We start from the raw sequence: 14,570 nt of genomic DNA on the forward strand, positions 1-14,570 counted from the left end.
ACAAACATCTCCGACTTGGTGTAAGCTTCACAAAAACTCTTGCGAGTGACATGTCTGCATGACAATGAGCTGCACTGAAAGCTAATGAGATGCATTTAAATCATAGCTGCCTACTCTCCCATGTGTGGATGACACCCGCATTATGGTGAAACCTCCTCGTCTCCAGAGAGATCACGTGATTCTCCCACTGACCTACCTGCAAGTTAGACAGGATGGAACAATTTGCATCTTCAATTCCTGACCATCCCAGTACAGTAGGTGGACAGGAGCTGTGATAAGGAAATTTGCGTCGTCATACACTTTGCCACCGCCCAGCTGACTTACACCATTACGCCTCATCTCCCCACCTCTTCTATTCCCACCTCCCCTCTGCAGCTCCTAGGACATATGCTGGGACTTGTAGTTCACAACACCTGAAGTGTCACAGGTTAGCCAACACTGTCCTAGGAGGTAGGCATGAAGTGTAGGCATCGCCTCCACACAGTGAAAACAGCCATTTTTTAGGCTGCACCAATATTCATGAGAATGCAGCCTATCAGTTCACTGGGAACCATTGACGTCTCCGAGACACCTTGTGCCTCAGGCCTTACTGATTCAGGCCTACACTGGTTCCTAGTGAATTGATAGGCAGCATTCCCATGTAATATGCATTAGAAATTTCCTAACAATTGTTTCTGATGGTTTCAAAGAAGATAATATGGCTTGATTAGAACAAGGCAATACGGTATATATTAAACCAGGACAAACTGGCTACACTTTTAATGCAGATGTGTGTAGATAATGCAGATTATTATCATATTAAGGAGTGGTTTAATGCTTGTATAAGTTGTAACACTTCTAAAAATAAATGAAGCTGTCTTCTGTCGCTAAGCTCCCTTATATTTCACTTCTGTACTTGTGAGCAATCTGTGTGGAGAGCATTGAATGCTGAGTTCCAAGGTCCATTGGTCAATATCCGTTGTATATCCTTGTTTATCAACACAGCTGTCATTATTCTGTATAACCCTCTCTACAAGAGCAGGGTTATATGTTATGGAAGCCTCAGAGTAAAAGTACATGCAACATTTACACTATTTGTCACTGAAACATTTCCCAACATGTATTGATTTTTGTACATTAAAGGCATAATCTTGGCAATATATTTCCCCAAAAAGTTAATTTCCATTGAAGTCAATGTAGATTATTTGTCTACCAGATTTTAGGTGTTTGATACAGTTGCATCTAGTTCCAACCTACCCTATCACCACTTCAACCCACCCTCCTGCCACTTCCACTGTTTAGCCTCCCCCTCCACTGCTACCCGCCTGGGCCACTAAGCTTAATGTCCCTTTAGCTCCTATTGCCGCTCTACCCCCTCCCTCCAGAATGTAAGCTCCTGCGGCCAGTGTCCTCCACCCTATATCTCATGTCTGTCCACTCTCTGTCTCCGTGTTAGAACCTGTCATGTCTTACAGTGAAACCTTTCTCTATGCCATGCCATTTGTTCCATGCATTTATTATTCTATTTATCTGTACCCATATCCCTGTTATTATGTATACTGTTTTCAGTTATATCAAATCTGCAACATTATATCAGCCGCTATGGAATAAATAAATAATGATGATGCTTGTGTGGAGGAAAATAACATGTACGCTGCAAAAAAGAAACCTAGACATTATGCCTGATCTGATGTCTGCACTATACTGCCACTCGTATATCTTGTCAAAAGCTGAAAAATACTTTCTGACAATAAATTCTGAACAAATCACAGATTCAAGTGTTCAAGGGTTAAGCAGAGATCGGCCAACTTTATTTATTTAGGTCTATTTAACTCCAAAACATTATTTAAGACATACTGTAAATAATGGATTAAAATAGTAACCTCACACTGCCACCACTTATAATCCAAATACTTGTCTTGCTGATGATCTATGGGGTGAAGACTGCACTAAACATATCCTCTGAATTTATATAATTTGGCCTTACTGAGCATAAAGCAAAGTAAATATTGAGTTCATTTATAGAGTGGGCACTATTGACTTATTTTATTTTCTGACATTATGGGCTAGATTTACTAAACTGCGGGTTTGAAAAAGTGGAGATGTTGCTTATAGCAACCAATCATATTCTAGCTGTCATTTTGTAGAATGTACTAAATAAATGATAACTAGATTCTGATTGGTTGCTATAGACAACATCTCCATTTTTTCAAACCCACAGTTTAGTAAATATACCTCTATAAGTAATATTTATAGTTCTTCTCTATAAGGGCACTATGACACCAAAAAATCTTACACTGTGATTCCACCTAACCATAGCCTGTGTATAACACTTTCCTATATATTACCTATACACCCAAAATGCTTTGTACTTCTCCTAGTATTCCACATATTCCTTCTTATAATCTAGATTAATCATTGCCATAAAGTGCACCAATTCCTTCCACGGTGGAGGCTGTGATCTTCTAGGTTACTAGAAAATGTATACACTGAATATTGGTTTGTAGGTAAAACGGTTTCCTCTACAGTGTTGGAAATGGCTACACCTTAAAGTGATTGGCCCTATCACTGTGTTCTTGTGTCTGGGAGTTCTGGGGCCTCAGCCAGTTAGCAGTCAATTTTCTGTGGGTCAACACCTGCATACAAGCAGTGAACAGTGCAAGTCTATTAAGAACACTGGCTGGACATCAGAGGTGAATACAGGGGAAGCCGTGTCTATCCAAGACACAAGAACTATTTATGTTATTATTTGCGATATTTATGCTAGTGGGAGGGATGTTTAATGGTAAAAAATAAATTAAGTGGACACATCTTTTTGTGAAACATCTGACATGTTTTGATATACAGCATTTTTAATAATTTAACACACAGAAAGCCTCAGCTATGTCATATGGATGAAAACACATTTTTTGTGCTCCAACTGTAAAGATAATGCAGTATTCTCTATCAAATCAATGCAGGTCCATCCCTCACAGTGTTGGCACTGTACCACTTCAAATTACTTACCTCGTTCACAGTTCAGTTACTACAGATCTAAAAAATGTGTGCACAGTCCAACTAAACTCTGCCATTTCAAATATGTCCCTCTTGATATTTACATCCATATTTATATATGCTAGAAAAATATTAAGCAGGGCCCACATGCCTAAAAAACTGTGTCTAATACATTCTAAATATACAATCTGTCAATCCTCTCCCAATCACGGTACAAAATAAAATATATTCTGTTTTGCGTTGTAATGAAGGTCGGGAGCTCAGACTGACCGACCTGAACTCCATAACTGTCCCAACAGTTGAACAAATAGATCCTATCCCAGCTCCAGGAGCCAGTCGAAAAAGCTGGGCACTGCTTCACTCCCCTGCACCTGTATCTTGGAATGAAGAATGAGGGCGCTGAAAATATCTCCAACATTCCAAGACTTTGCTTGAACCAGTCGTGTGACTTCCAGGAACTTAGCGGGAAACAAAGAGGTTTAAGGATAGTTGGTTAGTTTAAAAAGAATGCATGGGTTCTAAAATAGGTCATGTCAGTAAAATAGATATATGTTTAACAACTATTTGCATTTTTTGTACTAATTACAAATTTGTTCTCCTTCAGTCAGTTCTCATTGCACATGTGATGCCCGTGGTGCAGTGATTATCCCTTAATAAAGGAAATTAATTCCACTTTCCAATGCCTCTTTTGGAAACAATTACCCCTATTCTTCTTTACTTCCAAATTGTCCCTCTTTTGAATCTGGTAAACCAAATAATAAAGTAGGGCAAACATATCTATTATTGCATTCAGTGGTGGAACTATCATTGGTGCAGCAGGTGAGTTGCACCGGGGCCCATAGAGATAATGGGGACCGATGCATGGGGAACTAGTGAGCTGTGGGCCCCGGTTCCCTCCTCCCTGCTTCCCAGCACCGGCCCACAGCTCCCTAGTTCTGCCTCTGATTGTATTTACCTGATCTGCAAACACATCAGTGACAGTAAATAAGATAGCTGCTCCCAGGACATATGTTCTTGTGATGTCATGCGGCCACATGTGTGTAAATGTACCAGTTTTATGGATAAGCCTATGGATTTCTGGCCCAATATGGTGACATGGGCGCAACTTTGAAAAGAGGAGTTAATTTTGGGTGTACTTGCTAAGTATGGATTAGACGCACAAGTGTTCCTACTTTTTCACCTGTATGTAAACACTAGATATATTTTATTGTGGGTGGAAAATATTTATACGAAATGAAGGGATCAAAGGGAGCTTATAGGGTATGTTCCCTGCATTGCTGGTGGATGCACATTATTTTTCTTCCCATGTATGGACTTTATTTTTCCATCACGTCTGAGGATGACAAATTGTGTCATGAAATAAATCTACAAACCACATATAATGGATACACGCTTTGTACAAGATTGCACACACATATGCGTACGGGTCCTTATGTAGAGACCAAGGTCATTTATGTCAAAAGTGTAGGAATAAATGATGTCTGTTTATACACAAGTTACTTAGCATGCAGAGCCGCAGGTATCTCAAGACAAGAGCGACTCTGTATAGTATGCGATATGCACACAGTTCAGTAAGATACTCTTAAAGAATATCAGATGTTAACAATCTATGATCTGCTTTAAGCGTGTCTTACAATACGGGATGAAAATAAATAAATAAACAGTGTCCCCCACCCAAATGTAAAACCAGCTCTAGTGCTGCCAGCCTAGACCGGTATCTTCAAAATTGGGGGAATTAAAAGTTTGGATTCCCTCTGAAATTGACAATACCAACACTAGGCTATGCCAGCCAGGTCTGGTGGGACTACAGCAGGATCCCCCTGGCATAGTACAAACCCGCTCTAGGTCTGTCAGCGTGGGGCTGATATCGCTGGGAGTTGCAAAAAATGATCGCAGAGTATGGGAAATTCCCAGATTCTAAGTATTACTGCGTTGCCAATAAGAGCTCATCTGCAGCAGCATTCTTAACAGAGCTGGTCTTCTGTCGTCTATGAGTGTATTCTATTTTGCCAAGACCTAGATTGTTACAAGAAGATGCCAGCAGTGCCAGTCTTCATTAGGTGAGGAAATAAAGAAGGTCAAATAGGGTTGTGTGGGGGTGTTTTTATTGTAATGAAATGAAATGTATTTTTCATTTTGTGTGTGTGTTATTATTTTCACTTTTCCCTGGTGCAATGCGGGTTCCAACAGGCCCTGGATGCTAGGGTATGCTGGCACTTGTGGTTCATCAACTGCCAGCATGCACTCCTGGCAGCCATGGGTTTGCCGTAGCTTGTAGCACTGCAAGCATCAACAAGCCCAATTACATAAAGGTGGCCTGAGCATACTGGGACCTGTAGCGCACCACAGACAAAATGCTGTTTTAACCATTTAATTTACATTACAAATACACACACATCGTTCAGGTGTGGGAATAGCATTAGTGCTATCAGCTGGAGGGGACCTATTTTATTGACCTGTAGTGTCTCAGTAGCTGGAGAGTAATGAGTCGTCTACCTCTGCCCTAATTGCTGCCAAAATTATGCAATTCTCTGTGAATCGCGTCATTTTAACAAGCTAATTCCGGGATGCGAGAGAAATGCCAGCTCTCGCGGGAGACTGACCCGAATTTCGGGAGTCTCCTGGACTTTCCGGGAGTGCTGTCAAGTATGTTGACTTATACTCAGTGATTTGCTTCCTGTATAGTCTACTTAGGGAATACATATAAATGATTAGACTGAATAGGTCCTCTTTAAGATTAGTTCACATGGAGGTTATGTTGCTATTTATTAGTAATTTAGTTAGTAGTTATCCTGACCCCAGGTTACATTATTATTAAGCAATAACTCAATACATTATCCCATGCATTACATGTTAGTAAAGACTTATTGCCCCTTTCTGACTATTATCAAGCCATAGCTCACACCATTCCTCTCTCTCCCTTATAGCTGTCACTCTGCACATCTGCACATCTGCACAGCAAGCAGCTATTGGACAATACCTTCTGAATACTGCTTTCCTGAGACAGTGTGAAGTAGACTGTGGGAATCCCTAGCTCTGATGCTGCGATCCACTGCAAAGTTGTGCGCAGCTCACAGTCCGAGCAATCAGAATCCAGGTCAATGTTTAAGACTGACACTTCCTGCTGACAGCTGGCAGTGCCGACTGATAATCCAGAGGTACATTCTGCAAAGAGAGACAATTGGAGCCTTAGCTTCAAGCAGAAGTAATTACTTATATAAAATAAAGCAGATTAAAGAAACTGTTGAATAGGTAACTGCCTAAAAAAATGTGTTGGAAAATTGCTGGAGTGTATGTATATATCAACAATGAAAGTCATCTGCCGGTGGCAATCCCCATTAGGGCATGGCCAAATGGGCATGAATTTCCAGTGCTAAATGGAAAAGAATGATGTTCCCGTCACACCAATGTGAGATAAGCTACATTGCTCGTTTTAGAAAGCACAGTTTCCTGGGGGTACATTTACTAAACTGCAGGTTTGATAAAGTGGAGATGTTGCTTATAGCAACCAATCAGATTCTAGTTATCATTTATTTAGTACATTCTACAAAATATGATTGGTTGCTATAGGTAACATCTTCACTTTTTTTAATCCCGCAGTTTAGTAAATATACCCCCTGGTCAGAAAATTGTGGCACTCTAGAGTGCCCAAATGACTTTACCTTGTAGACAGTAAAAGGGCTGCAAATGGACAGAACATTCTACTGAGTGTCATTTTAAGAAAATAAAAATTGTAATGCAATCTTCAATTACACAATTCTTTTTTTAGTCATCATTTTATTTTTCTTCTCACCTATGTTTTTGTCACAATAATCTTGGTTGATTCTGTTAATTGACATTAAAAAGCAAACTAACTTATCAAACCTAGTTTATTTCATTTGTAAAATATGTGTATAAATCAGGAAGAGCATATTAGGATGCTACAGAAACAGAATTTTTTGGCAGTTCTGTACCTGGAAAAATGTTATGGCTCATGCACATGAAAGCTTCATTTACTATGATCTGCTCTAAGCCCCTGGCACACGCAGGGGGGGTTTCTGAGTCTCTAGAAACCCCCCCCTGCGCTAACTAAGTGGCCACTGTCCTATACAGCAGCAGCGGCGCTGTCAAAGAAGCGTCCGTGGCGGTGCTGTAATGTATACAGCATCGCCGCGGACGCTTCTTAGACAGCGCCGCGGCTGCTGTATAGGACAAATCTGACGAGACGGAGCTGCTGCGCGCTCTCTCTCTGGGTTGTTTTTTGGGGGGTTTTTGGGTCGGGGGAAACCCCCCCCCCCCCCCACCCGACAATCCTCCGTCCGCCCCTGCCTCGGAGCAATGGACCAGAACACAGGTGAAGCTGCTGTCTGTAATTCATTTCCTTATTACGGATATTTTGAATTTTTTAAAACAGAAAACCTCATCTCAGACCCTATGTCTCACCATCTAGATTTTCCTGCAGATCTTTGGTCACAATCTTCTCTGGTTTCCTTGGAAAGAAAGTTAAAGAAATTAATAAGGAATAACAGTGCTTATGACATTATTTGTAGGTCAAGCTAAGCTACAATGATATATTAATCACTTTTATTTATAATTGCATGAATACGTAGAACAGGGTAGAAGTGGCCCTGAAAACAGCATTTGTATGTGATTTATAGGGCTTTCGTGTGTCCCTGTCTTGTCACTGTAATTTATGTTTTGTAAGTTGTTATACTTATTTTTCTAGAATTCTGACTCCTAGTAGATGATTAATAAGGTCAGTGGAAAATTACAGTCTTGCTTCATTTGGCATTCAAAAGGAAGCTGATGTGATCTTTACTATATATGTAAATTTCATATCTTGTTCTGTTCTTGTTTTGGTTTGAAAATATGGGAGCCATTTATAGTACTTGAAGCTATTTTAATATATGTGTGGTGCACAAAGGGACAAGAGAAAGGATCTGTTAAAATGTATAGCTCTACATATTACATTACACCCTTCCCCAACCACATGACAGAAAAAGACATGTTGTCCTTGTTATATAGAAGCCAATTGTCTTGGATGGAAGACATACCCAGACAACTTGCATGTGAAAGGAGCAATGATTACTTCCTGTACAGGGGCTATACACACACACACACACACACACACACTTAAAGAAAAGCAAACAACATTATATCTTATACCATACTTGCCAACTCTCACGAAATGTCCGGGAGACTCACGCATTTGCAATCTCCCGTATCTGCCCACTTCACTAGGAAGAAGTGGGCAGAATTAGGTCCCAAACGCCGCGATTCCCCGCCCTCCGCTGTCAAATGATGCGTTTGCGCCATTACGTCACGGGGGCAGGTCCAAATGACGCACATTTGGAGCCCCACCCCCCATCACGCCCACCTCCCCAGGCAGGCTCCCGGAAACCAACTTTCTAAAGTTGGTAAGTATGTCTTATACTCTCTCTTTTCATGGATCTCTGAAGGGATAGTACCAAAGTACTATCTCCCCTCCCCCACCCACACCCCACATGGCCAAACACAATCAGCAATGGAGCATATAATACAAAGAAGACTATGGAAAATCTGCACAATTCTAGGAAGGTAATTATTGGGATTGATATACTGGGATTGAGTTATTGTAATGCTAAGCTAATGCTTCTATATTGGTATGGGATCGATATGCGGGTATGGTAATACTACATGGGAATGGAAACATGAAAACATGGAAATTGTAATGGAACATGGGATAGGGGCCACACTACAGACTCTCACTCACAAACGAGGAAAGAACTTACACACATATTTATAAAACAGACAATTAACTAGTCTTAGTGATGGAAACTTGAAAACGTATTGTATCACCTATGTTAAACTGTTTTACATAATATACACTGTGTGTAACATTATGTTATTGAAGTTTATATGTAAATGAGAATATATACATCTTAAATTATGCTGTGAATCTGTGTGCAATCTTTCCTGGCATAAGTATCATTGTCCCTGTGATGTGTTATGCGTATCTAATCCTATATGGTTATCTATTCATACTGCACAAATGTATAGCAGAATCTGTGTATGAGGGCTGGGTGGAAATGTTATACATCATGTATATACTCCCATGTCTGGAATATCTGCTCTGGTTTGTCAGTAATTAGTATGATACAAGGCAAAAAGTTAAATCAGAGCAGAAAAGGAACTGTAATTCTGAATAAACTGAAAACTACCTTTGTGAGTGGTTAATATATTGACCTGTACTCAGGGCTGCCAAGAGGAATTCAGGGCCCTGGTACAACAAATGACCCCCCCCCCTCCCTTTTATAGTTAAGTATGCAAAAAAAATTTGCGATGCCTAACGGCGGCGCTAAATTTTTCAAGGGTGTGGTCGCACGATTGGGGGCATGGCAATGCTCCATTGGGGCGTGGCTAGCACATCAAAATCACTAGGTCCTGAATTCACTTTAGCGTGACATTTGTCCAAGCACTCCTGACTTTCAGGACACCTCACACACGCTACATTGCCAAAAGCTCCGTGCCAACACACACACATTAATGTGCCCCTTTATCATCACCACGCTATGCCCCCTTATGATCACACTGCGCCCTCCATGCTGCCTTTGCCCCTTTTCTTCATCCCCCTGTGCCATGCTGCCTTTGGCCCCTCCTTTCTTCATCCCCCTCTGCCATGCTGCCTTTGTCCCTCTTTTCTTTATCCCACTGTGCCATGTTGCCTTTGTCCCTCTTTTCTTTATCCCACTGTGCCATGCTGTCTTTGTCCCTCTTTTCTTTATCCCACTGTGCCATGCTGGTTTGGTCCCTCTTTTCTTTATCCCCCTGTCCCATGCTGCCTTTGTCCCTCTTTTCTTTATCCCCCTGTGCCATGCTGCCTTTGTCCCTCTTTTCTTTATCCCCCTGTGCCATGCTGCTTTTGTCCCTCCTTTCTTTAACCCCACTGTGCCATGCTGCCCCCGTTTTTTAACCCCACTGTGCCATGTTGCCCCCGTTTTTAACCCCACTGTGCCATGCTGCCCAAGTTTTTTAACCCCTCTGTGCCATGCCCCCCCTTGTTTTTTAACCCCTCTGTGCAAAGCCCCCCTCATTTTTTAAACCCCTTTGTGCAAAGCCCCCCTCGTTTTTTAACCCCTTTGTGCAAAGCCCCCCTCATTTTTTAACCCCTTTGTGCAAAGACTCCTCCTCGTTTTTTAACCCCATTGTGTAAAGCCCCCCCCCATTGTTTTTTAAACCCCTTTGTGCAAAGACCCCCCCTCGATTCTTAACCCCTTTGTGCAAAGCCCCCCTCGTTTTTTAAACCCCTTTGTGCAAAGCCCCCCCCTCATTTTTTAACCCCTTTGTGCAAAGCCCCCCTCGTTTTTTAACCCCTTTGTGCAAAGACCCCCCTCGTTTTCTAAACCCCTTTGTGCAAAGCCCCCCTCATTTTTTAACCCCTTTGTGAAAAGACCCCCCCTCGATTTTTAACCCCTTTGTGCAAAGCCCCCCTCGTTTTTTAAACCCCTTTGTGCAAAGCCCCCCCTTTTCCTCCCTTTACTTACCTTTTCCTTTTCTTCTCTCTTGGTCTTCTCTGCTGCTCTGTGCTCCATTGCTCCAGACTGACTGAATGCTGGGCGTGTGAAGCAGAGAGGAGGGATGCCGGCGATGCGATCACGTGAGTATGTTTTGTTTATTTTTCAACTACCCTGCTCCCCCTACCAACGATCGGGCCCCCCCCACCGAAAAGAAAAAAAAAAAAGCAACAAAAAAAAAAATAAAAAAAAAAATTGGCGGCGCGGGGGCCCGACCTGGGCCCCCTGGCAGGCCCGGGCCCGGGTAATTGGTACCCGCTCCCCCCCCTCTCTGCGGCCCCGCCTGTACTGTATTATAGGTATGTTATGCAATGTTTATATATACTTTTCATATAATCTTGAAGTTATCTCATAGAATTTGATAATGGTAACTAAAAACAAAAGATGCTAACTAAAAGTATGATTGAATAATTTGTCTTCACTTATAATATATTGTGGTTACATTCATGATAGATTTGAGTTCACATAGGGATTAACATGTAATGGTGGCTTACTTAAAGGATTTATTAAGAGATGCGCGATATCTGGGTGGTTTGGTCCCAATCAAAAAAAGAAGTTCTGTGAGCAGCCATCACAGATGTTTGGTACTTAATAGGGAAGTTTCCCTGTCTATGAGTTGTCATGGTACAAGACGAACGTTTAGAAAGGGTGCACAGATAAATGCCTCTTAGAACATTTGTATTGTGTAATAATGGATGCTGTGCATTCGGCAAAACTTGCAACTACCAGAAAATGTGCATCTTGTGTAACATCCCCAAAGACACTCTGGGGAAAAGTGTGTTTACTTTCTTTTACCAAATAAAAATCTTTATATCTTCTGAGCAGTACCTACACCTTAGTCAGGATTCAGTAGTATCATTGTTGGGTAATGTTAAGTGAATCTGCAACACCAGAGGGAGACTAAAGAACCCTCTGCCCACCTACTTATGACCTTAAACACTCAAATAAAATCTTAATACTCCAGACAGGTCTTAGAAGCCACACTGGTATGTTTATTTGCAGAGGCGTGGGCCACTAAAGTTTTAATTTCGTTTTGTTATCAAAAATATACTTCACTATAGAAAAAGGTTAATCTAGAGGTAGGTACATAACAATTTAAACAATTTAGACATTGGATAAGATTTATGAGAGCAATAGTCTAAGATAGCAGCAAAATATATACAAATATTTGAATACAGTCTGTTTGTTTCCCACCTGCTATTCACTATCTCACTGGCCCTCTGGCCCACTTATCTTTAAGTTTGTGGAGAGCATACACAAAACACGAATTACATAACAACTTTCTATGATAGTGTCACACTCAACCATAAAACATGCAATATGATTTAAAAAGTAGATATGAATCTTCAAAAGAGAAAATACAGTGGGCAAAACTAGATCTAAATTCAAATTAAAATAGTCTCAGCTGTATAAAAAGGACTTTGCTTATGTCGTTACCAAAAGAAACAAGAAAAAACACTAAATAATGCGCTGAATTTTTTTTACTAAATACAATAAATAAATCTGAATGATAATCATAATAATCGTCATGAATTATGATGAATGTTCACGTCTTTAGTATCAGGGAATGACAAGCATGTTGATCCTTACTACTTGTTCCCAAACTTGTTATGCACAAATACAATATGGATGAATAAACCAAAGCACAGTTACTCTGATTCACTTAAAGTGACAAAGCACACAGAATTTCCAGTACTAATACTTCTGTATCATAATTCACACTTGAAACGTGCCCACTGGAAAGGATTAGCTTTAGTGGTTTTATACATTCTTTCGCTTTAGTGTCTCAGTCCCAAAGTTTCTGTCTATCTCTCCCTGCACTATATCCTTGATACTAAAGCATTGTCTTGGAAAAGGGTTTTTGCAAATAAATCTTCAGGTCTCTCCTCCAGTTCCCTGTCTAACTAATGATAACACAAGATTCAGACCATAATAGTGTAATATAGGAATTTGTTGCTACGTATCCCACTGGTCTTCAGCTTCCACGGGCAGCATGGCTCCTCCCAGGTATGGAGCCTGGCAGCCGCATCCACTCCTCACCAAACGGTCCCCGCTTCTATCTCCTCACTTTCTCCTCCATTCTCTTTCTTTCACTCGCTGGTGCTTCAGTCACCAGCTCTGTTTCTCCGCTCTGACAGGCCGTTTATCCCTCTTTACCCGTGTCCTGTATGTCTGCCCGGATCCCACTTGCTCCTCTTTTTGTTCTCAAGCTCCGTCATCCATCTTCTTCCCAGCATTCCTCTCTATATTTGCCACTCTGCACCACCTCTGGGTGACTCTAGGCACCAACACTCATCCCCAAGCATGCTGGGAGATGTAGTTCTCTGACATCATTGCTGTACTCAAATGTGCATGCGCGGCCCATAACGGATGCTGCTGCTACTCTTGCATTATACCAAAAAAATGAGTGAGTGTATTAGTTATTAAGACTTATTATAATTTACCTTACTATTATCTTCCAACTTCAGAATCAGAGAAGTTTGTGGTCACATATTGGAGTAAATAGAACCAATCAGTGACAGAACACTGTAGTGACTAGCAGTGGTGCCCTGCTCACTTTTTGGTACCTTGGCAGTCACAATTCTGTCTGGTTCCCTCTCCTTGTGTCTTAAAAGTGTTAATAAGTGGGAAGAGGAGTAGGCCCCAGAAGCCTCAGTAGTGGGGTCGATCTTCTACTTGGGAATCACACTATTAGAGACTCTGCGCCTTACATTACTGACACAAGCTTCAAAACACTGACATGTTATAGCTAAATACAAAAAGACTTAGTTTTGTAGCTACATAGTTGTTCCACAGCACAAGATCCTTTGGCTGTGCACTGTATAACCACTTAGAGTTAAGAATCATGCTTTGTTTAATTAATGAGTCCCATTATCACTGACTGCATACGTATAAGCAACAACAATACTTCATACATGAAAGCAGACGTCAAAGAATTAAAAAAAAAAAAAGTAAAAAAGGAAGAATGTACATATACTATATACTCACATGTCAGGTGTAGGGATTGGTGGAATAACTTCTATAAAAGCCTCCAGGTCTATGACACCTATACTACTCGTTGTGCTGCAGTTGCCGTTACTGTTGGAAGAGAAAATATTTTTAGGATTTTTGGTGCATGAGACATTTTCTGCACCCTCAGATGGAATAAATCTGATAATGTCCTCTATCCTGACGGAAGTTTGCACTTACTAATTAAGATTAACTAAGCAAGAGGTGTGTAGTACCACGATAAAAACACGAAGAGTAACACTGCATTGCCTTTGAACTATGGCGCTTATATTATTATTACTGTCACTCATTTGCAGCACCAGACAGGGGGAAAACTGGAAATACATAAAGCAGGGACATACAGGGTAGATAAGATAAATGCAAGCATAAAACAAGGGGTAGGGAGACTCTACTCATGAGATAACTTACATTCTAATTGGAACAGAACACAGCTGAAATATGAGGAGTGAGTGTGGCTCAGAGTGGAGATTGAGGCAGTAATGAGGGTGCTATAGTGTGGGTAGAAAAGGTGGGAGCAGATTAAGCTTTAATAAAGATATGGGTTTTTCAGGTACTATTTAATGATTTAAAAATGAATAGTCTGATGGGGTTTTCTAGGGAACCTCATATGTGGATAGTTGAACTTGAGAAGTATTGCAAGTGGGAGTGAGAAGTGGTTATCAGAGATGAGGTGAGGTGGAGGTCTGAAGTATCATCATCATCATTTATTTCATCATCATCATTTATTTATATAGTGCCACTAATTCCGCAGCGCTGTACAGAGAACTCACTCACATCAGTCCCTGCCCCATTGGAGCTTACAGTCTAAATTCCCTAATATAGACACACACTCACACAGACACAGACAAAGAGGGAGATAAACAGACAGGGAGACAGACAGTCAGAGACTAGGGTCAATTTTTGATAACAGCCAATTAACCTAGCAGTTTGTTTTTGAAGTAGATGGAAGAGGGTGAGAGGGAGACAATTTTGAGATGTACGAAGGAGAAGAGTTGTTGAGGGCTCTGTAAGTAAGGATAAGCAGTTTGAAATAAATACAGGAGGACACAGGAAGCC

The 14,570-nt window shown here is 41.0% G+C and overlaps 1 protein-coding gene across 4 annotated transcripts in view; it reads right to left on the reverse strand.

The window, feature by feature from the left end:
- Positions 1-1,760: 1,760 nt before the first annotated feature.
- SPHKAP (SPHK1 interactor, AKAP domain containing) overlaps positions 1,761-14,570 on the reverse strand; it is a 184,020-nt gene continuing 171,210 nt past the window's right edge. For all 4 annotated transcript variants that reach the window (XM_075201668.1, XM_075201667.1, XM_075201669.1 and 1 more), the window contains 4 exons: positions 13,494-13,583; positions 7,396-7,442; positions 5,954-6,138; positions 1,761-3,431 (listed from right to left, as the gene is read on the reverse strand). In XM_075201668.1, the coding sequence (XP_075057769.1) occupies positions 3,288-3,431; positions 5,954-6,138; positions 7,396-7,442; positions 13,494-13,583 (466 nt within the window). In that variant the 3' untranslated portion in view covers positions 1,761-3,287. The remainder of the gene's footprint in view (positions 3,432-5,953; positions 6,139-7,395; positions 7,443-13,493; positions 13,584-14,570) is intronic.

Source organism: Mixophyes fleayi, chromosome 3, assembly GCF_038048845.1.
Source record: "Mixophyes fleayi isolate aMixFle1 chromosome 3, aMixFle1.hap1, whole genome shotgun sequence".
NCBI classification, from domain to species: Eukaryota; Metazoa; Chordata; class Amphibia; order Anura; family Limnodynastidae; genus Mixophyes; species Mixophyes fleayi.